General features: G+C 35.7%; 4 protein-coding genes across 6 annotated transcripts; all 4 read left to right on the forward strand.

Moving 5' to 3' along the window:
* Positions 1-5,114: 5,114 nt before the first annotated feature.
* Positions 5,115-10,260, forward strand: LOC106670829 (tRNA (cytosine(34)-C(5))-methyltransferase). 2 transcript variants are annotated; one of them, XM_014401461.2, is made up of 14 exons: positions 5,115-5,382; positions 6,819-6,896; positions 6,964-7,414; positions 7,473-7,613; positions 7,676-7,805; positions 8,337-8,467; positions 8,535-8,685; positions 8,741-8,962; positions 9,026-9,158; positions 9,233-9,310; positions 9,369-9,519; positions 9,584-9,727; positions 9,790-9,860; positions 9,930-10,260. In XM_014401461.2, exons 1-14 carry the CDS (start codon positions 5,320-5,322, stop codon positions 10,044-10,046), a joined length of 2,061 nt encoding a protein of 686 aa, XP_014256947.1. In that variant the 5' UTR covers positions 5,115-5,319; the 3' UTR covers positions 10,047-10,260. The 2 variants fall into 2 exon arrangements, with proteins under 2 accessions (XP_014256947.1, XP_024081051.1); XM_024225283.1 differs by lacking the exon at positions 6,819-6,896 and having other exon boundaries at positions 5,193-5,382.
* A 1,155-nt stretch (positions 10,261-11,415) lies between these two features.
* LOC106670830 (partner of bursicon) lies at positions 11,416-13,613 on the forward strand. Of its 2 annotated transcripts, none has more exons than XM_014401463.2 (3): positions 11,416-13,006; positions 13,070-13,208; positions 13,279-13,404. In XM_014401463.2, exons 1-3 carry the CDS (start codon positions 12,868-12,870, stop codon positions 13,328-13,330), a joined length of 330 nt encoding a protein of 109 aa, XP_014256949.1. In that variant the 5' UTR covers positions 11,416-12,867; the 3' UTR covers positions 13,331-13,404. The 2 variants fall into 2 exon arrangements, with proteins under 2 accessions (XP_014256949.1, XP_014256948.1); XM_014401462.2 differs by having other exon boundaries at positions 11,426-13,006; positions 13,070-13,194; positions 13,279-13,613.
* A 3,777-nt stretch (positions 13,614-17,390) lies between these two features.
* On the forward strand, positions 17,391-18,192 carry LOC106670752 (bursicon). The gene is made up of 2 exons (XM_014401334.2): positions 17,391-17,646; positions 17,718-18,192. The coding sequence occupies exons 1-2, from the start codon at positions 17,616-17,618 to the stop codon at positions 18,152-18,154; spliced, it is 468 nt and encodes a 155-aa protein (XP_014256820.1). The 5' UTR covers positions 17,391-17,615; the 3' UTR covers positions 18,155-18,192.
* A 1,623-nt stretch (positions 18,193-19,815) lies between these two features.
* On the forward strand, positions 19,816-23,810 carry LOC106670900 (U3 small nucleolar ribonucleoprotein protein MPP10). The gene is made up of 8 exons (XM_014401569.2): positions 19,816-20,062; positions 21,061-21,583; positions 21,781-22,048; positions 22,107-22,291; positions 22,364-22,510; positions 23,172-23,280; positions 23,345-23,493; positions 23,561-23,810. Exons 1-8 carry the CDS (start codon positions 19,995-19,997, stop codon positions 23,711-23,713), a joined length of 1,602 nt encoding a protein of 533 aa, XP_014257055.1. The 5' UTR covers positions 19,816-19,994; the 3' UTR covers positions 23,714-23,810.
* The last annotated feature ends 29 nt before the right edge of the window (positions 23,811-23,839 follow it).

Below are 23,839 nucleotides of genomic sequence, written 5' to 3' on the forward strand. Positions count from 1 at the left end.
CGAGCCTATCTCCACTTAAAGCTATACATCACACACTCTAATATGTACAAACAAGGTAGTGTTAAAATTTTAAACCTTATAAAATATTCTTTGCTAATTTACATTTCCTAAAATTCGCAAGGCTTTTCGCTCCTGTTTGAAGACAAGCTTAGAATGACTGGAGTGGCCCCCAGAGCATTAATGCATAAGTCATATGAGTTTGGAAGCAAGAATAATATACAACGAGCAACACTTCGTTTGAGACGTTACACTTTAAGCGTCTTAATAAATATAAGTGTATGCTCAGTTTTGAAACTAGAAATTTAAAATGATCATAGAATTTAAGGTCTTGTTCAATAAATCCTAAATGCTATAACATATTTTCATCGAAACCATCAATATTCGAGGTTTTTTGTTTTACAACAGACACTAAACTTGAACTTCTTTTTGAAGGTTAGCTCTCTTAATGAATCTTCATTTATTTGTGAACTATCAGCAATGTTGCATCTACCAAAAAACTATGTGGAACTTTTGCCATTTTTGGCTTCAAATAAACCCAACTTTAAAAATTGCCTAAAGGAAATAAAATTTTCAACTTTATTAACTATAAAAGTGGGCTTTTGATAGAAAATCAAATATGAAAGCAAGGTAACAAAGTGAATATTTCCACTACCGATATACTGTTGAGTAATTTGGCCATTATTGACACTTTTTCCTGGCCTGCGACCCCCAAATCTTAACCTAAAGTAGTAGGTTGTACACTTATTAATAATAAAAAAGACGAATAATGTTAGCAAACCTATATAAAACGAGCAGAAAAATGGGATCTTGCATCTAACCAAAATACTATTGGGAAATCTGGCCTATTTTCAAATTTTCAATTTTTGCAAATAAAAAAGTCGAATTGAGATGGCCAAATAATAAGAAAACAAGGTAACAAATACCAAGTCGAATGCTGCATCTCTCGAAAAATTATGTAAATTTTTTTTGCTGCCAACAACCTCCAAATTGAACGATTACTTAAATGAAATAAAATCCTAAACCTTTTATTCTAAAAAAGTGGGCTTTTGATGGAAAATCCAATATGAAAACAAGTCAAATATTGCTTTTACCGAAATACTTTTGGGAAATTTGGTCATTTTGGTCTTTTTCGTGATCCAAAATACCCGGATCGTAAGTTACGATAGAGGAAATAAGACTGAAAAATTATTTGAAATGAAAAATCGGATTAAACTAATATGAAAAGAAATTAACAAATCGGATGGTTCATCTAACGAACAACTATGTGTAAATGTAGCCAATTTTGGACATTTAGTTGCCTTCAACTACAAAATCATCCAATAACTTAATAAGAATAAGATTATAAATAGATAAAATAATAAGATTTTGAAGCATTTTACTTTAAAAAAAGACGGACTTTGGGGAGAAAACAAACTATGAAAACAAGGTCACAAGCCGAATGTTGCTTTTTCCGAAAGACTGTGAAATTTTGTCTTTTTGGCTTTCTTTAAGGCTACCAACAACCTCCAAATTGAAAAATTACCTAATAAAAAAAAACTTCAAACCTGTTATAATAAAAAGTTTTGCTTTAATGAAAATTCAATATGAAAACAAGGTAGCAAGTGGAATATTCCATTTACCACCATACTATTGGGAATTTGGTCATATTTTTTTTGGCTCACGTCCTAAATTAGAAGATTGACAAATTATTTTTTAATTAAAAAGTCGGCTTGTAAAAGCAAAACAATATGAAAACAAGGTAAAAATTTAGATATTGCATCTACAGAAATACCATTTGAAAATATGGCAATTTTTGGTGGCCAACAACCCCTAAAACGTAGAATTGTTTGTAGAATATAAAATTGTCGAATATTTTATATTGAAAAAATTTGCATTATGATAGGAAACTCATAGAAAAACAAGTTTTACAATCGATTATTGAATCTGTCAAAAATATCTTTTTTCTTGACCCACAACCCCCAAATTTTATTGCTTGAACTAACATAAGATCGTCAACTTTTCAACCTGGAATAATCAAGTCCCATCTGAAATCCCGTGATGGTATAAAATAAACAAAAGAAATTTGGAGAAAAAAATTGTTTAATGCAATGTGTAATGTAGGTAATAACTAAGAACCCTTACCCTTACGAACAAAAATTGTTAATATTAATTGTTGGTTGTTATTTTATATTGGGTGGAATGTTGAATTGGGGGGGCTAGATGCCAAATTTTTAATATTTTTTTTGGCGGTGGTGGCTCGAGGGGTGGGTGTCATAACCTCGATTCTAGGGGGTGCGTGACCTACTTTTCGCCCCATCGCGGCTTTTCGAAAAAAAAACATAGGACGCCTTAAAAGACAAGACGAGAGAAAAAAAATTGACCGCCTCCCGCAGGGAAGAGAACGGCCGAAGGCAAATTATCGACCAAGGCGAGGCACATCGTACAGGGCAAAGTAGGAATTTGCTTCCTTGTTTTGATACTTTATTGTCTGTTTGGCTTTTTTATAGTATTCGATTGTTTGAAGGTGTTCTGTGCCGAATTTGACCGAGGTGGGATCGTTTGAACGCTTGTTCGGTTGTTTTGTGATGTTTTAGTTTTGTGTACTTTTCGTTTGATTTGTAGGTTTTTTTAGTTTGTTTGATTTTTTTATTTATTTAAATTATTGAGGGCTGAAGGTTTTTTTTATGTATATTTTAGTGTGAAGGTGTGTCTTGTCGGTACTTACCGCCTTCCCTGGATCCTTGGCCTTCGTCCTTCGTCCTTCGCCCTTCGGTCAAGTCTCTCCAACGCCTTTGTGATCCTCCGGGTCGATTTTTCTCCAGGCGCGCGGTCTCTCTAATATCCCCAGTCACAGACTGTAGGTCCCCTGGCATCCTTTCGGCATCGTCGGCCCCTCGGCTAAGGGTGGGGTGTCGACGACTCCAGGGCGCATGTCGACCGCCCCCCGAACGGCCTCCGGACCCGGGGCGGAGGCCCTGCCTTTTTCAACCCCCGAGACCTCGGCCGGCTGCCGGCGGCGCCTTGGTACGCCCGGAACGCCGCCCCCGGGGGCGAGGTACCGCGCGGCGGATGCCCGACGAGGTCGATACCCAGGTCGCCGGCCGAAAAGCGAAAAAACAACCCGGGAGAGAAAATTTCAAATCAAGAAACATACAGGATATACATATAGGATATATAAACATATAGGATTATTCTTACACAAAAAAAACTTAGGATTTGAGCGTAGTAGGCACAAAAGATTACAAACATTTTGGAGTTGGTGGGTACCAGAAATGGCCACATTCAGCATAGTTTTTCGGTAGATACAACATTCGACTTGATATCTTGTTTTTCTTGTTGCTTGTCAGTTTTGTTTCCTCCCTTCTAATCGGTCTTTTTTTTATATAAAACGTTTCAATATCTTTTTTTTTTTTAAGTTAGTGGTTGATTTTATTGTTGAGGGATTCGGAAAATGACCAAATTTCAACATAGTTGTTCGTTAGATGCACCACCCGATTTGTTATTTTCTTTTCATATTAGTTTGCTATCATAATCCGATTTTTCAATTGAAATAATTTTTCAGTCTTATTTCCTCTATCTTAGCTTTCGATCCGGGTATTTTGGATCACGAAAAAGACCAAAATGACCAAATTTCCCAAAAGTATTTCGGTAAATGCAATATTTGACTTGTTTTCATTTTGGATTTTCGATCAAAAGCCCACTTTTTTAGAATAAAAAGTTTAGGATTCTATTTCATTTAAGTGATTGTTAAATTTGGAGGTTGTTGGCAGCAAAAAAATTTATATAATTTTTCGAGAGATGCCGCATTCGACTTGGTATTTGTTACCTTGTTGTCTTATTATTTGGCCATCTCAATTCAACTTTTTTATTTTAAAAAATTGAAAGTTTGAAAAAAGACCAGATTTCCAATAGTATTTGGTTAGATAGATATCCCACTTTTAGCTCGTTTTCATATTGGTGTGTTATCATAATCAGACTTTATAAACATAAATATATTGATTTTTTTGGAATTTGAAATTAATTTGGTAGGTTGTTTTCTTGTCTGTTTTCTATCCAAATCTGATTTTTCCTTTTAAGAAGTGGTTAATTTTATTTCCTTTAAGTTAACTTACGATTTTGGTATTGTGGGCAAGGGAAAAAAATGGCAAGATTTCCCCAAGGGTTTTCGGTTAATGCAAGATTAGACCAGTTACTTTCTTTTCCTATTAATTTTCTATCAGAATCCGACTTTTTTTAATGTAATAATATAAATATAAATATAATAAATAATTTTTAATATACTCAATATATATTTACCATTTGGCGATTGTGGGCCTCGAAAAAAAGGCAAAACTGGCGGAAAATCCACTTAATTTTTCGATAGATGCAACATACGAATCGCTATCATGTTTTCATTTTTTTTTTTTTTTCTTGGCGTTATGAACTATGCATATTAACCATGTGACAATTCGTATATGTGTGTTCAAATTTGGGGGGGTTATTGTGAAAAAAGGGCCAGGGGCAACGGTGGGAATCGAACCCACGACCGCGGCGTGAGAGTCTCTCATGCTAACCACTCGGCTACCGCGGTCCCCTATGTTTTCATATTGACTTCCTATAAAAATTTAATATTCTTCTGTTTTCGTTCTATTTCGTCCAGGTTTTTTATTTAAATTTTTATTTTTAGGGTTTTTGGTCATGAAAAAGAGTTGAAAATGGCAAAAATTTCAACTTCATTTGTCTCAAGGTGCAAAATTTCTACATGAATTTTGTTTTTTTCTTCCTCCCTATAACGGAATTGAAAGAATCTTGTCAGAAAACAAATAAAGAAACGAGGCTGAACGCACCCATCGTATTATTTATTATTGACTTATAAAAACAAAACAAGGTCAAAGTGTTATTCTCCCTGGCTCTATACACCGGAATTTAGGCAATCCCGTTGGATGGAGTACAAGCATGAAACAGCGAGACTAAGCAAACCCATTTTAGTATAGAGAAGAAAAGAAAAAACCTTATTTTTAAAAAATGGACAATTTTGTAAAATTGTAAGCGTACATACTACAACATTATTTCTTGGTTCCTTTGGTCAAAACCAACTGGCCAATTGCTTTTGCTGCCCAAATTAAATGTTTTTGGATATTTCAAACTTGTGAGCGACATCAATTGGTCAACAATGTCGTCATCATTCCTAAGTTATAGAGGCCGGTAGAGAGTCGGCCAAACCTAAAGCGTGCCACCACTCTTGCAGTGCTGGAAAACTGGAAAGGTTGCAACCACGCGTGTCAAACACATTACACAGTACTCGCTACTCAGTAGTTCGTCAATAGTTTCTTTAGTAATAGTAAAGACCGGCTGAAAAAAATGGGCGGTGGGACGAGGCGTTTTAAGAGGAAGTTCAAGAAGAAAACGGTCAAAAAGGGCGAGGTGGGTTGAAGTTTAGACGTATGGTCACTTTTTTTTTTAATAAATAGCCGACCGAAACCAGATTCCACAGTCAAATCCAACCGGGAACCGTCTACGGATTTTCTACCTTGTTTTCTAATTCCATGTCAATCTGATCCTGGCTTCCAAGTCAAATATACCCCGATAAAGAACCTTTCCTTTGCTCTCTGGTTCCATATCGACCAGACCCTGTCCTTCAAGCCAATTCTAACTCTCATCGAACCTTCCAACAGGTTCTCGCATTAAATCCAACAAGCTAGCAACTTTGGCCTGGCTCTCTGGTTCCATTCATTGCTTACTGACCCTTTTCATGGCCGTCTGGTCTCATATCCAGCCAACCAGCTAGGACCTTCCCTGGCTCCATGTCAACCTAACTAACCAAACCCTGGCTTCCTAAGTCAAAGCCAACCAGCCGGGACCTTTCCTTGGCTCCCTGGTTCCAAGTCAACCAACTAACCAAACCCCTGGCCTCCTAAATCGAAACCAACAGCCAGGACCTTCCCTTGGCTTCCTGGTTCCACGTCAACCAACTAAACAAACCCTGGCTTCCTAAATCAAAGCCAACCAGCCAGGACCTTTCCTTGACTCCTCGTCAACCTACTTAATCAAACCCTGGTTTCCTAAGTCAAAGCCAACCAACCAGGGGCCTTTCCTTGGCACCCTGGCTCCATGTCAACCTACCTAACCAAACTTTCTAAGTGAAATCACACTAGCCACAAACCCATTCCCTTCTTCTCTAGTTTAATATCAACCTTTCCCTGGCCCTCTAGCAATCAGAACCTGGCTTCCTAAGAGAAATTTAACTGGTGGCAAAACCTTTCCAAGGCTATCTGGTCCCATATCAAACTTATTCTGGCTTCCTTAGTCAAATCCAACTAGTCAGGAGCTATACCTTTGCTCGCTGGTTCCATATCATCCTACTACAGCTTCCTAAGTCAAATCCAACCAGTCACTGGCTTCTATGTTAAATCCAATCAGCCAGGAACTTTCATTTGGGTCTCTGTTGAATATAAACCAGACCCTGGCTTTCTAACTCAAATCTTTGAAATTTGGCTTTGAACCTTCCTTACGGGGGTTCCTGAGGTCAAATCCAACCAACTACCAAAACTCTCCCTGGCGTCCTAAGAAAATTTCTCTTGCAAGCCTCAAACTTTCCTCTGGAAAAATCATACAACAAACCTCTCTAGTTGGGTTACAAGCTCTCTAGTTTAATACCAACCAGAACCTGGCTTAGGTCAAATCCAACTGACCACAAATCCATTCCCTGGCTTTCTTGTTTTATATCAACCCGACCTGGCTTCCTAAATCTAATAATACCTGCCATGAACTTATCCCTGGTTTCCTATTGGTTTGTCTGAGTGAACCAATGAAAAGTGATGGTATTTATTTGTCATATTACTTTAGAGTGTTTTCTTCAGGAAAACACTGAAAATGGGGAGAGAAGGAGTTACAAGGACATCGTCAGAGAGAACAAAGAATTTGAAAGCTACTATAAAGTCTGTACCGCTCATTATTTTTAATATAAATGTTATGTGGGTAATAAATGTGTTTTTTGTTTTATAGATGCAGAAGATAGTTCCAGACGAAGAGTGGGACACTTTTTTATCCTACATGAAGAAGGACCTGCCAACTGCCTTTCGTATTACGGCATGTTCAAAAGAGGAAGCGCGCCTGCTCCTCAAGATAGTCCAGGGCGATCTGTTCGCGAGCCTCCTCGAGGCCGAGGGCTGCCGAGCCGACCTCAAATGCCTCCCCTGGTACCCGGACTCGCTCGGCTGGCAGTTGACGATATCTCGCAAGGACATACGCCGCTCTGAGATGTACTTCCGACTCCACAATTTCCTCATGGCCGAGACGGCAACAGGCAATATATCACGCCAGGAGACTGTCTCTATGATCCCACCACTTATACTTGACGTGAAGCCGCACCACAAGGTGCTTGATATGTGCGCCGCGCCTGGAAGCAAGACGGCTCAGCTTATAGAGAAACTCCACGAAAACGATCCAGTCCCAGGTAAGAGATTGTTGACGTTCCATTAAATTATTCAATAAATTAAATTTATTATTGTCAGATGGTCTCGTAATTGCAAATGATGTTGACAATTCGAGGTGCTACATGCTTGTTCATCAGGCAAAACGTTTGAACAGCCCGTGCTGCATCATCACGAATCACGACGCTTCAAACATGCCCAATTTCATGGAGAAAGCCGAAGGTATTATGAAGAGAAATAATTGGAACGTTAAATGGTTAATTTATTTTTCATTTATTTTATAGATGGGACTGAACGTCCAGTCAAATTTGACCGTGTGCTGTGCGATGTGCCGTGCAGTGGTGATGGAACGCTAAGGAAGAATGCTGACATCTGGGTCAAATGGAACATCAACAATGCCAACAGCCTGCATGGGTAGAAAAATTTTATATAACTGCCCAAAAGTGTATCTGTATATCCTTGGATTAAGGTCAAATTCAACCTGCCACTAGGCCGTACCAGTGTACAAAGATAAAAGAAAACCTGCTCTTATGTTTGCAAAATCATTTTCAACATTCCCATGGTGAAATCCAACTTGACATCTGTTATTGGTACCATGGTAACAAGGTCAAATCCAAATTGCCTTGATTTGCTACCACGATTCTCAAAGTCAATTCCGATTTGTCGTGGGCCCCAACCCAGGTTACTAAGATCAAATCCTAGGTAATCTTAGCCAGGGTACTAAAGATAAAATCAAACTTGGTCTTAGGTTCCCAGTATCATTTAATTTCTCAATATCAAATCCAACTTGCCTCCAGGGTTCCAAGGTGCAATCCAACCTGATCTTAGTTTCCCAAAGTCAAATCCAACTTATTTCCAGTATTCGAGGTCAAATACGACTTACAATGAACCTAACCAATGTCATCCAAAGACAAATCAAACTCACTTTTCATTAACCACTTTCAGCGTGCAGTATCGCATATTAAAAAGGGGAGTTGAGATGCTTGCCGTGAATGGCCGGCTCGTCTATTCGACGTGTTCGCTCAACCCTGTTGAGGATGAGGCAGTCATCCAGCGCATACTCCACAAGGCTAAAGGTATAATAAAAAATTTTTAAAAAATACAGCGGTAAGAAAGACATGGTTAATTGTGTGAATCTGATAGGTGCGCTCGAACTTGTCGGCGTTTCTGGTTTAGTCGAAGGTCTCAAATACAGGCCTGGGTTGAGGAGGTGGTCACCTGCTTCGAAAGACCAGGAGAGGATACTCGAGAAAATCGGCCTTGATAATGATGTCGACTACAAACTGGAAAAATGGTGATTTTTTTCCCTAAACAATTTGTTTAAATTTTTGTTAAATTTATGTTTAAAGCCTTAGGATATTGCCGCATGATGGCGATACAGGTGGTTTCTTCGTTGCCGTAGTCCACAAGCTTTCAGCACTGCCTTGGGAGGCGCAGCCCAGAGTAGATGATGATCTTTCTACAGGGGACAAGCCTAATTTCAAGAAGGAAAAACGGCGCAGGATACTCGGCTACAGGGAAGACCCGTTCGTCTTTTTCAAAGGAGATGAGGAAGTCTGGCATTCAATACGGTTAATTGATTTTAAAAAATTATTAATTTTCATTTTATTAAATTTTTTATTGTAAAACTTTAGGGAATTTTATAAAATTGAGGATTTAGAGCCGACCTGCCTTCTGACAAGGTGTCTTGTCGGTAAAAAGAAGAATATCTACTTCACTTCCAAATCCGTCAGGGATCTCGTCGACCACAATCAGACCAAGATCAAAGTAAAAAAATATATTGTAATAATAATAATAATATTCAAGTCAATAAAAGAATCATTTTATTTTAAATTCCTTAGATTATAAACACTGGTGTGAAAGTTTTTGCAAGGTGCGACAACAGGTCGATGCAGTGCCAATTTCGTCTTGTACAAGAAGTAAGTCAATGTTTAATTTTTTTTTTTTTTTTGTTAATTATTTATCGTTGAATTTAAGGGCCTGTTCAGGATCAAACAGTACGTCAAGGGGCGCAGGGTAGTCGTACCAGATGAAGATATACTGAAATTACTGCAGAATTTCGACCCGCACAACCCGACTGACCTGTCAATCCTCACAGAGGAGACTAAGTCTGGGGTCGAAGGGATTTGTGAGTTGATTTTTTAAAAAAAATAATAGTAATAAGGCACTCTATGCTGATTTTTACCCCTCAGCTCAAGGCAGCTGTGTAATTGACTGCAAGGGACTTTCAACGTCTTTCGTTGGATGGCGCGGTAACAAAAGCCTCCGGGTGTATATTTCCAGGCCTGAGGCGATCCACTACCTCCGTCTCCTAGGCTTCGACGTCTCGATTTACGGTATGAAACACGATGACCATTGCCAAAATTATTTCAACTGATGATTTTGTTTTCTTCCCCAGATGTAAATAAATTCAAAAAGGAAGTCAAAGAAGACACCAAAGATCCAGATGCTGTCGAAGAAGATAAAACCGTAGATAATAATTTTATTTGATCTCCCCCCCCCATAGATTGTTTTACAATATGTTTTGTCCTTCTACAGCTTACAGATGGGCAGGATGAACTGAACAAACAGCCTACGCCGGATGGAGAACTTCAAAACCCATATGAAAAGCTGGATCCGGTAGTGGAAAAGAAGGACATTGAAGTTGCTGCCTAGTTCTGATAACGAACGATCGACTAGGTGCTATCTTTATAGCAAAGACGCTTCACTGTTAGCGTATGGCACATAATGCTATCAAAAAACCTTGATACGAACATATCTATAAAAGCTGTGAAAAAGTTCAACCTGAATATATATATACATAATTTAATTCACAAGATCATCCATGTTCAAGCGATATCCTGCAGAATTATACAAGATTATTAAACAACAGTGTATTTACTTTAAGACTCCTATTTTCATAACATTCTGTCGATTTGCACAATAACCACATTCTCATTATTTCCGTATGAAAGAATTTTCAAGCAATATTATGCTGATTTAGACAAGATTCTACAGGTTTATATACAAATCCTTGAGAAAATTGTGCAAGATTTTTACTATTTGCATGATTCCCAGAATTTTTAAGCAAGAGCCTGTAGAATATTAAAGTAAATCTGAAGAATCTCTCCTAAGTATGCAGAATCTTGCCTTAATATGCTGGAATCCTCTGCAAACGCGATGTCTGTTGGTATAAATATGCTATTAGATATATAGTAAACCAGAAGAATTTTATCTGAATGTACAGGATCAATCATAAATCTAAGGGTCATGTGTAATATTCTTAGGGATATTTTCTATATTCACAAAATCTTTAAGTAGATCATGTATAAAATGTGTCTCTCGCTTAAATAAGCTGTAATCCTTTGTAAATCTGGGAATTATTGTGTAAATTTGGCAGAATTTTGTGTAAATCTAAGGAATGTTAATGTGATTCTGCAGATATTTGAGCAAGGTTCTTCAGGTTTGCTTAGGGTTCCAGTAAAATAAGGAATCTGCATATTTAAGAGAGATTCTGATTTTTTTAAGATTCTGCACACTCGCTTGGTAAGCAAATTTGAGAATCCTACATGAGATACTCAAAGGTATTGGGCAAATCTGCAGTCGTCTTGCTTCAATCCACTGGGAATCATCTGTAAAATGTAAATATGATAATCTTGGATAATTTTCTGAAGGATATTTTGAAAATCCGCAGAATTTTCAAGTAAATCTGTAGAATCTTACATATACCTGTAGATTTTTTCTTAAATATGCTAGAATTTTTCCTAAGTGAAACTGCAAAATATTACAGTAGATATGAAGAATTAGAATTCCCTTACTCTTAACTTATTTGGCTGGAATCCAACACCAACCTGAAGTCTTTTGATAAAGATTTTAGATTTATGGACAAATCCAGCATATTTAATTAAGCAGGACCCTGCTGATCTAAACAATATCAGTGAGAAAATTGTGTTATAAATAAATATTTATTAAAAATAATATTTATAAATAATAGATATTATTTAATTTATTATTTGATGAAATAATATATATTATATAAATATTATTTATAAATATTTATTAAAAATAATAAATATTAATGATTCCCAGTATATTGAAAAATAAATATGTAGAATCTTTCCTTATTTGGCTGAAATCCTACACAAACCTGAAGTCTCTTGCTCAAAATATGCCAGAATCTTTCAGTTAGATCAAAAGAATTTTGCCGAATCCTGTGTAAATCTGCAGGCTCTTGCTCCAAAAAAAAACTGGGCATCAGCTGTCACTATTGCAATCTTGCATAATTTTCTGAAGCATATTGTGCAAATCTGCAGAATGTTAATGTAATTCAGCAGAATCTGGCATAAATTGGCAGAATCTTATGAAATCTGAGAAATCTTAAAGATAACATGCATATTTAGACTAGATTCTTCCCGTTTACTTTAAGATTCAAGCATATTTAAGCAAGAGACTTTGAGCGAAATTCTCAGATGTAACTAGATTCTAGCATATTGAAGCAAGTCTCCTTATTTTGTCCATTTTGTACAGATTCACTTAAAGATTCAGCAGATATACACAATAATCCTTCAGAAAAATTATGCAAGATTGACAAAAATTCAGCTGATTCCCAGTTTATTGGAGTAAGAGTCTGCCGATTTATAAGGGATTCTGCATATTTAAACAAGATTCTTCTGTTTTATTTTAAGATCCCAGCATATTTGAGCAAGTGACTTCAGGTTTGCAGAGGATTCCCACCAAATAAGGCAAGATTCTGCATATTTATCTTTCAATATGCTGGATATCGTCAGTAAATATGTTGCATGATTTTCTCAAGGATATTTTGTAGATCATCAGGCTCCTGCTTAATTAAATATGCATCATCTATAAATCTAAAATCTTGCCTAAATTAACAGAATCTTCAACTAAATCTGATCTCACTTGCTCACATATTCTGGAATCTTAAAGTAAACCTGAATTAATTTATTTCTCCGATTTGCCAAAGATGACAGGAACTACTAACAGTCAAGAGCTAACGACCTAGGCTAAAATTTTGAGAGAAAAAAAATTGTGTTGTACAATTTAAATAGACTTCTTTCCACAGTCTAAGCTGTTCATATATTATTAATATGATATCTTTAATTGTTAAAACTTTATTTTTTTAAATAAATTCTTACAATTTAGTGTTAGATTTATGAAAGATTGTTTTATTTGTATTTCATGACATTTTAATATTAAAAATCTTAATTGAATGTTTTATTTGTTATTAACCATTTAGAATTTTATCATCGAATGTACTAAATAAATTATACATTTACTAGAATCGTCAGAACTAATAAACCACCCCCCATTTTATTAAACAGTCAATTTGTTAATGATTATAATTTAACAGCTGGCATTTACACCAGCTTTCAACATGCAATAAGATGTTATTAGGGCAGCTTTCAGGCACAGCAGGTGCCCCCCCCCCTGGTCTCGAGAGGGTGGCCGGTTTATAAAAGGCCGGTCCTTCGTCGACACCATGCCAGTGGGGTTGATCCTTCTTGCAAGTATGCACGTGAACCAATTCGCCCTGGCGCTGGCCTGTGTAGCCTTGGCAAGGGGCCAAGGACAGGACGAGGCCTGTGAGACCCTACCGTCTGAGATACACATAATCAAAGGTATACTGTGAAAATATATATATATATATTTTTTTTTTAAATAAAATATTAATTTGTTCTTAGAGGAGTTTGACGAGTTAGGGAGGCTTTCAAGGACATGCAATGGTGACATAGCGGTGAACAAGTGTGAAGGCGCATGTACATCGCAAGTGCAGCCGAGTGTCATAACGCCTACGGGCTTCCTCAAGGTTCGTATAGTTAGGTAAAATCTTTTTTTAAAAAAGTGTTCACAAAATACCAAATGATATTTATTAATTTACACGTCCATCCAGGAGTGCTACTGCTGCAGAGAGAGTTTTCTTCGTGAGAGGATTGTCACTCTAACACACTGCTATGACCCGGACGGTATGCGCCTCGAACGGGATGGCTCGTCAACTATGGACGTGAAGCTGAGGGAGCCTTCGGACTGCAAGTGTTTCAAATGCGGCGACTACACACGATAGGACTTTTTTGTTTGTTTTTTGTTGTTTTTTTTCTCCGCCCCCATCATTTATTTTATTTAAGCAATAAGTCAGTGCTGTAATTATAAAATTATTATAACAATTGTACTGTATAAGTTATAAGGGAATTTGTGCATTTATTCAATTGACACATTTGAAAAAATAAATTTATCGCTATATCTTTGTATTTTTTCTTACTCTCTCTGTTCATATTTTACAATTCCACCATAACATCTGACTTAAATAAAGTTCTTGGTAAAGTTAGATAATTTCACCTTTGGGAGCAATGAAAGTGTTGAAAAACTGTTTTTAAAAAAAAAACCTTAAATTAAAATAAGTCTTGACTTTTTCCAAGACTTTGGTTATGTCTAGACTACTTGTTTTTGTGTTAAGACACAAAGGAAACGGTGAAAAGCTAGGAAAGAAACAAACAAACAAAAACAGTGAAAAGCAAGGAAAAACTAGAAAACACCAAGAAAAGCTACATGAACTGCTATCCGCAAATTTTCATCAAAATTATGGAAAAATAAATAAACTTTTTTTGGAAAAATAAATAAACTTTTTTTGGAAAAATAAATATAAATATCAACAAAAAATGACTCTTTCCACATACTTAGTTAAGTTCAGAATGCTTATTTATGCCCAAAGGTCCAACAGTATCCAAGCTGGGACAACAAGAAAAACCCTGGAAAAGCTCTTATCCTCAAACTTCTGTCAAATTATCTAAAAGTAAGTATAAATTTAAACACAAATCTCTTTCAAAGTTCAGACGATTTGTTGAGATGCTGAGAAAAAAGAGAGAACCCCAGGAAAATATTCTGAAGCTGTCATTCTGTTACTTTCAACAAATTAAGCTAAAATAAGTTTAAACTGATTTTTTCTAAGTCCTTAGTTTATTAGAAGTGAAAAATGATGTTTTCACAGTCTTCAGTTAAGTCCAGAATGCTTATTTTTGACTATAGATACATCAACAAACAAAACTAGGTGGGAAAAACGAGAAAACCTAAAGAAATCTTTCAGTAGCTCATAAACTAATATTTTCATCAAATTAGGCTTAAATAAGTTTAAATTTCAGTAAAAACTGATTTTTTTTCCAAGTCTTTGATTAAGTCCAGAATGCTTATTTTTTACTATAGATTCATCAGCAATCAATCCTAGGTGGGAAAAACAAGAAAACCTAAAGAAAAATGTCAGGAGCTTACATACTATATTTTCATTAAATTAAGCTTAATAATTACCTTATTATTAAGCTTTCTAAATTAAGTTTAGAAGTGAAAAATGATGTTTTCACAGTCTTCAGTTAAGTTCAGAACACTTATTTTTGTCTGGATATACAACAGCAAACAGTCCTAGATAGGAAAAATGAGAAAGCTTAAGGTAATCTGTCAGGATAAAAATATAAATAAATATTCTATAGCTATAAAAATTGATCTTTGAGTAAAATCTGACTTTATAAAGTCCAGCATGCGTAAGTTAGACTTGAAAGGTATGAAAGTCTAGAGATGCTGGGAAAAAAGGAGAAAGAAATCCAGTAAAATGTTCTAAAGCTGTCATTCTGTTAATTTCAACAAATTCAGCTAAAATAAGTTTAAATTTCACTGATTTTTTCAGGCTTCAGTTAAGGCCAGAATGTTTGTTTTTTCGGTGAAGAAAAACAACAATCTAGCTTGGAAAAACGATAAAATCTTTGGACATCTGGCAGATCTTGTGCTGATATATGCAGTACAAAGAAAAAGGAAAATTAATTAAGAAGAAAGAGGTGATTAATCAGGCAAATGAAAACTAAAAATTTGTTAATTTTTTGTCATTAACAAAAAAGAGAAATAATGAAATTAAGAGGTGAAAAAATTAAATCAACTAACACAAGAAATGTAAAGTAATAATTACCATATTCTAAAGTGAAGAATAATATAAACAATTTAAATGTTATAAATAATTTATTTTTTGTCTGATATCGATACGTCTAAAAGTCAATGAATGCATAATAAATAGATGGGTGGTGAGGGTTGTTGTCCGGGAGTGGGCGGCTGGGGGCGGCCCCATGCTGAGCCGAATGGCTCTTAACAACGTTTTTAGGGTGGAGGTGGCTTTTAGGCCCAGCAGCGTAAACAGACGAGGGCGTGTAAACGTGTAAGCATGTCCAGGGTCCGCTAAGTGCCCTCGTTTGATATGTTGAGGTAGCGAGGAAAAATGAGAAATAAAATGTACATAAATTATTAATATATCAAATATAAGATTTTCATAATCTTATTGTTTCACATTATCTACTATTTATTATTGGATTACTTTAAATAAAGGAGGAGGGGCTATTAATTAATTTATTTACTATTCTGCGTTTCTCTTTATTCTGTCTTTGTCTGTTAGTTGGTCTACATTAATTTTCTTTCTCAGTCATTGACCTTCTGGATTATCTTTGTTTCTTTCCTCTCTCCTGTTCTCTCTTAACTAATTCATTGACCATTCTCTTTTCTCTTTATTCCTTCCTTTCTGTATTTTACACGCACTTCAACCTATTTTATTTCTTTAATTGGAATATCTCTAATTTTTTATTCCTATTTAGTCTCTTGTTTTGTCTTTCACCTTCTCTTATTTTACCAGTTTCTCATTATCTCTCTGACTAGTTCGCTTTAGATCTATCTTTATCACCTTTCTGCTCTTACGCTTCTTTTTTCTTTTGATTTCTTTCTCCTATGCTGGTCCATATTTCATTTTCTATCTCACCATTTCTGTTCCATCTTCAGAAATACTATAAATAAAGTATAAATTTATTACTATAGCGTAAATTTGTACTTATTTTTGCATTATTTTATGAGAATATGAGTATAACAGCTCCTGTTAATCTATACTTACTTAAAACTCAGAAAAAGTCAGGATTTGTTGAAATTTAAATTTATTTTAACTGAATTTGTCAAAAAAAAGTATCAAGATAACAGTTTCTCTTAGCTTTTCCTTAGGGGTTTCTAATTTTTTCTGAGCTTTTCACCATTTCTCTTGTATCTTCAGTCAAAAACAAGTGTTCTAGACTCTTGCTATATTTCCTGGGTTATCTCTTTTTTGCCAGAATCTCTAGACTTTCATTGCTTCCAAAGACTAAATTATGCAACTTGACTAAGGACTATATCTGAGTCAGGTTTTATTCCAAGATTAATTTTTTATGATTTAATTTGATGAAAATATCAGGACAAGAGCTCCTGACAGATTTCCTTAGGTTTTCTCATTTTTCCCAACTAGGACCGATTGCTGTTTTATTTTCAGTCAAAAATAAGCATCCTATACTTAACCTGAATACTTTGAAAAAATCAGTTTTTGCTTAAATTTAAACTTCATGTTAGCTTAATTTGATGAAAGTAAAAGGATGACAGCTTATTTCAGAATATTTTCCTGGAGTCCTCCTTTTTTTTCCCCAGCATTTCTATACTATGGTAGCTTCCAAAATCTGAACTTTGAATGCTAGACTTTACTAAGGACTTTATCTAAAACAAATTTTATTGAAATTTGCATTTCATTTAGCTGAATTTGACCAAATTATCAGATATCAGATTTTGTTAGCTTTTTCCTTAGGTTTTTTTTTTAGTTTTTAACCATTCTCTTTATTTTCAGTCAAAATCAAGCATTCTAGAACTTGGAAGTCATTTTTTGTTTAAATTGAAACTTGTTTTAGCCTAATGGGAGGAGTACCAGGACAAGAGCTTCTGTTACCTTTTATTAAGGGTTTTCTAGTTTTTTCTGGCATTTCCGAGTTTCTGTTGATCTTCAGTCAAAAATACGATTTTTAGGGAAAAATAATTTTTAACTATTTCTTCTTTATATTCAAACAAAAATAAGCATTCTGGATTTAACTGAGGGCTTAGAAAAAAATCGTTTTTTGGTGAAATTTTATTTTATTTTAGCTGAACCCCTTTGATCAACATAATTGTACAATTATCTTTTTACAAATGGTCAAATGTGAATAAATATTTCATCTATTATAAGAAGCGTTTTGTAACAAATGGCAAGCTGGATTCTTAAACAATATCCCCCTCACACCGGGTGGTATGAGGGAGGAGAGATGAGGTCTGGGGATTGGACAGGCAGCAAGCTGAGTCCCACCTCCCCCCATTACACCATACCTCGTCTTATAAAACTCACTCTCCTTTTGCTGCGGACCTAGTCTTACAGCAGAGAGCGAGATGACAACTTCCAACCTCTTCTGGGATATAGGTAAGTGAAATTCAAGATTAAAATTTATGCCTGTTTGAAATATATTTTTTATAATTTATTTCTGCTTTCAGTTCTGCTTGGAAGTATACTAATGAGCCAGACAGTCTTGTGTGAGAAGCAGAACAAGCCGAGGAGGCTGGACGAGTGTGACGTGACGCCTGTGATCCATGTCCTCCAGTACCCAGGCTGCGTCCCAAAGCCAATACCTTCATTTGCATGCCAGGGACGGTGCAGCTCTTACATACAGGTCTCTGGCTCAAAGATATGGCAGATGGAACGGAGCTGTATGTGCTGTCAGGAAAGTGGCGAACGAGAGGCGAGCGTATCTCTATTTTGCCCCAAGGCAAAGCCGGGCGAGAGGAAATTCAGAAAAGTCATGACAAAAGCACCGCTTGAATGCATGTGCCGACCTTGCACCGGTATCGAGGAGAGCGCAATCGTGCCACAGGAGATAGCCGGATTCACAGACGAGGGACCACTCAACAACCACTTCAGGAAACCACAATAAACATAACAATTTTATTCTATTGTAATATTTTGTTCACACCTGAGAAAATAATAATAAAAAAAATATTTCCAAGCCAAACTACATCACTTGAAATATAAACAAAAACATCAAGGTAAATGTCTGCCATTACCTCAAAGACTATTCTTCAGGAGCTTTTTAATCAAAAAGTTTTATTTAATTGTAAATATGTATTTAAAAATATCATGTACTATAGAAGTTGACACACCCTGTATTTAATATTGCATTCATTACAATTAAGTAGATAAGCCCCCCGCTTTTTGATAAGTTGTCAATTTTGTCTTTAGGTTTTGAGAGAATGTTCCTAAGTGAGCATGTACCTCTAAAGCTACTGTACTAGTAGCGGTATATTGGAAATTAATTGTTGAAATTTATATAAGTTTATAGAGATTTCTCATTTTTAGACTTGATCAATTTTTTTCTCTTCATTCCCTAACATTTCTTTTACAGTCAATGGGATTTTGGGGTAATGAGCCCACCTCAGACAAAAGGGAGGGCATAAGTATGTGTAATAAATCTAATTGATAATCACAAAGGCATGTCAGTGATATATGAGGTGACTGTGGTTCATATTTGTGTGCCCTATACATAATCGACATAGTACGAACTCAAGCCTGGAAATTTGGAAGAATGTTTCCCAAGGTTTAACAGTCTCATTTATATTTTGTAATTTATTAGAAATGGTTTGTTTGCACTGATTTTCCCATTTAAGTATGAAAGCAGACTTTATATCTTCAGGATTTATTAAAACTGAGATGATGGGATTGTGCTGTGCAGCTTAGTCAGCTAGTTCATTTCCCTTATTCCTGACATGACTTGATATCCAAATAAAGAAAACAGAAAAGCCATTCAAAGTTTTGCAGTCAGTGCATTCAGAACTAATGAATTTTTGTAGTACGGATTCTAAATTGTTTGAAGCGCACTATAAGAATTGGAAAATATTTATTTTATGGTGACTGATAGAGGAATCAGGGATCATCTAAAGAATTTAAAATGGCAAGTATTTCTGCATTATATGAACTGAAAAGTAAGGGTTAACGAAAAATAGAAGGGTGACTCTCAAATCTCAATTACATAAGAACAACCTACCATGTGTGATTTTTTGGAACTATCAGTTAAAGATCAGATTAAAGCATCATCATTACATTGGTTTAGTTCAAGGCATTTTTGTTTGAACTCTGCAGGTTTGTTTCCTGTTTTCGCGTATTTGTAAGAGAAAAATCAAATTTAACTTCTGAAGAATCTGAAGTAGCCAGGGAGATCTGATAGTTCACCAATGTATAGCAAGCAACGAAAACCTAATGATTAATTTTTTGTGGGGTAGCCGAATCCGATTGTTGCTTCTATTAAAGATATTTTTTAAATTCTTTTTACTAGCAACCTATCATTAAATATTTCTTGATATCCACCGTTTTTAGCTAAAATTATTGTTTTGTATATTTTGTTATTATTGATATGATTTTTATTTTACTATGTTTATAGAACTAAATTTATTTCTAAAGTATGTGTATATTTTAGAGTGTTTAAAGCCTTATTTGCACCTTTAAAATAAATAAATAAAATAAAATATCAAGGAAAAGGCGAGGCGGCGGACCTCGCTGTAAACCACGATGCATCGATTTAAAACATCGATTAATTTATATAAGCCATTGGCTGTTATATACCTGTCAGGTTCGGCCGCATGTCTTGCTATGGAGTATGCATGATCCTCAAACCTTCCTTTCATTCAAATTTAACTCAAATTTTATTTATTTATTTAAATTCACGATGAGTCAAAAATAAAATTAGAATAAGGTGTAAAATTGTGGGCGAAAAAGGCGAGATGGAAGTTATCAAAAACGTCCAAGATATTCTGGACCTGCCTGAAAACTACCCACTGGACTTCCTCAGGTGAAATATTTCTATTCGTATTATTAACCCAATAATTAAACTTTTTTTATAGTTTTTCTAAACCGTAAAAAGATCAAATTTTGAGAGTATTTTCCTTTTTCTGTTTGATTTTGAGTTTCTGCAGTGAGACACGTCCTCTCTGGAGTCTCCTCCGTTTAGGTCCATATTGTCAGATTTGACAGTAAACTAATTTTTTTTTACTATAGAACAGAACAGAATTTTATTTAAAAATATCTACATTATACATTATATACGATTATTTGGAGATCGTGAGATGCGGTCTGGTGTGATGTAGGTTTAGGAAACATTTTCTTTATCGTGCCAACGTTTTAATCTTTATTGAGATCATCTTCAGGGACTGGGATTTTTAAAAATTGTTTAAATTATACAAATATATAGGATTTGAAAAAAAAAGAGTTTATACAATACTAGAAATTTTAGACTCAATCAAAATACTTGTACTGTGTAGATGTGCCATTATTGTGTGTCGTGGGACAGATTTACACAGAAAACAAATACTTTGAGTATAGAATTTCTGGCATTGAATAAATTCATTTTTTCCCCATGCTACATGTATTTGTATAATTTAAACAATGTTTATAAGTCCCAGGCCCTGAAGCTGATCTCAATAAACATCTAAACTTGGCATGTTAAAGAAAATGTTTTTCTAAACCTACATTACACCGGACCGCATCTCACGATCTCCAAATAATCATTAACTAACAGTCACTAAACACCACACATTATACACAATGATAAAGTGAAGTTTCTGTCTAGCGACGCTTATCTCCAGCTAGTTAGAATATAACAAAAATTTTATTATTTACATTATTTTTTTATTGAGGGAGATGCTTTTATGAAATGATTTAATAAGTTGTTTGATTAATTTTTTTGTGTGTATTTTTAATTGTTAATGAATGTTTTTTTTATTGGTATTGGATTTGCTTGGTGGTTTTGGTATAACAATTTTTAACGTAATGGTTTTGATTTTTTTTAAGAGGGGAAAAGAGCCAGGAAGCGAGGATAAAGAGTGTAATTGAGTCGTTGTACAATGAATTGATCCAAGGGAGCGATGAATATGACAAACTCCTTGTTGAAGGATTCATGAACGAGCAGATATGGCAGCAGTTGGACCGTGTCAATGTCGAGATGGATGGACTTGTCCCGACTCTTGCCAGGTGCGTTTTGCACAAGGGCCGGCTTAGGTACCCGGTCGAGACAGTTGATCCAACAAGGCAGGAAAACAAAGATGTGCTGGAAGACAATGATGAGGTGGAAGACGTGGAAGAGCAGGAACACAAGCCAGTGCGGAAGAAGGTCACATTTCAAAATGAAGAGCCAGCTGAAGAGAAAAAAGATAGGTTTTTCAGCCTGAGTGACATGGAAAAATTTGTTGAAATGGAAGAGAATGGCGAGGATAATGATGACGATGATGAGGTCGACATGTTCCAAGACATACCTTCTGACGAATCAGACACCGAGCAGGCCAAATACGATGACTTCTTCGGAAGCCCCAAAGAGGTAAAATCCCATTTCAAAAATCCAATTTTATATTTTTTTTAGATAATTTTAATTGATAAATTACTTAATATCATCAGATTTTGTCCATCTTGAGGTTATGTTGACTATTCTTTCTCAGAAATGAGGTTTAATTTATCTTTCTTAATTTTGTTTTTGGCTTTATTTAAATGAAAGTAATCATTTTTGACTTTGTGAAGGATTCGAATCAGGATGATGGGTACGAGGAGTCGAGTGGAAGTGAAGGCGAGCCATCAGAGCCAGATGACGAGCCCGAAAGCTTGACGCCGAAGTTCCAGTCGAGCTTCGAGCGGCGCCAGGAGAACCTGGACAGGCGAATACGCAAGCTCGAGGATGCAGCCCTGTCAGAAAAGCCTTGGGTCCTAAAAGGCGAGGTAGACTCGTCAAGCCGTCCTGTTAATTCTTTACTCGAGGAGGTTGTAGAGTTCGACATGACACAACGGCCTGGTGTGTTAGAACATTAAATCTCAGTCTAGCTCAGTCGGCTAATCTTTTGATTCTACAGCTCCTGTCATTACCGAGGAGGTGACAATGAAGCTTGAAGATATCATAATTAAGAGGATTCGTGACGAGACGTACGACGACGTTGAGAGGAAGGTTAAGCCTATTAAGACACCCAACGATTTGAAGAAAAAGATCGTCCTTGATCAGGAAAAGAGCAAACTGTCCTTGGCGCAGATATATGAAAATGTAATTTTATTTATTTTTTTCCTTTTGTTTGACACACTTCTGAAATTTTCTCTTTTTTCCCCCCACCTTCAGGAGTTTCTCAAGCAGAAGACGAAGGAAACGAATGATGTCAAGACTGAGGAAGAGCTGTCTGAGGAAAAGAAAAAGATCGCAGCACATATGAAGAAACTCTTTTATCAGCTCGACACACTCTCGAATCTACACTACACGCCCAAATTGGTAAATTTCATATTGTCTTTGTCAGTTGGAGGGATGTTTTCCACTCTTGGTTCTAATCGTCTGACTGATGGGTCTAAATGAAATGTTTCATGGATCTGGTTGTTGGAAATGACTCAGATCTAAGTTGTCAGTGGCCACAACTGGTGTTCACAGTGACTTAACTGAGGGGGTTGGAAAAAGTCATTTTTGTTGAAATTGGAACATATTTTAGCTGAGTACAACCAAAATATCAGGATATTAGGTCCTGTTAACTTTTCCTTTTCGACCTATTCACAGTTTCTGTTATATCATCAGTTAAAAATATGCATACTAGGCTTAACCTATGACTTAGAAAAAGTAATTTTTTGTTGAAATTTATACTTATTTTTGCATTATTTGACATAAGTACAGGATAAGTGCTAATGACAGATCTCCCTGTGTTTCCTCAGTTTTCCTTGCTTTGACAGATATCTGTTGGCTCTTTAGTTGATAAATAAGCATTCTGAACTTAAATGCGGACTTGGAAAGAGTCATATTTTGTTGAAATTTCCACTTATTTTTTTGTTTGAAGGAAGGATAAAAATAACAGGTCTTGTTAGTTTTTCATTTTAGGAAAATAATTACTAGTTATCTGTCATAGTGCTGTCTGTCAACTATATATAATTTTTTTAATATTTTTCAGGGAAACACAGAATTAAAAATAATAACGAACACACCCGCCATCAACATGGAGGAGGTAGCACCGATCGGGATGGCAGACGCCAACAGCCTTGCGCCAGATGAAGTAGCAGGTTTGTTGATAAAATAAACACATTTTTAAGAGTAATGCGTTATTATTTTCATTCATGTTTACAGGGAAGTTCAAGAGGGACTTGATCGGCAAGGAGGAGAAGACAAAGACGGACAAGAAGAGGGAAAAGAGGAAGAAGAAGGCACTCCAGGCTAAGAAGGCCAAGTGGAACCGGGAGAAGTCTGGGAACGGTATCAAGCTCACGAAGGCCAACGTAATTAAATGAGACATTAAAGTTGGTCAAACTGTTAAAAACTAAACTTTTTTTCTGTTGTTTCCAGACCTTGGAGAAAGACGAGTCGGGCAAGACTGTTAAATCGTCGACAGCGTTCTTCAACAGACTACAGGACGAAGTGGAAAAGCAAATAAGGAAGAAGAGGCAGCCCGAGAAAGTAGACAAGCCCAAGTTCGACACCAAAAGGCTCAAGCTTTAAATGGAGTGCACCTGGCGGGAATTTGTGTATTATTCTACACTATATATTTTAATTTTTGTTTATTGTTTAATATTGTAAATAAATTGTTTTATTCCAGTTTTCTGTGTTTATGTTTAACTAAATCCA

This window comes from Cimex lectularius, unplaced genomic scaffold (genome assembly GCF_000648675.2).
Source record: "Cimex lectularius strain Harlan isolate CLEC.00 unplaced genomic scaffold, Clec_2.1 scaffold21, whole genome shotgun sequence".
In the NCBI taxonomy this organism is placed as follows: Eukaryota; Metazoa; Arthropoda; class Insecta; order Hemiptera; family Cimicidae; genus Cimex; species Cimex lectularius.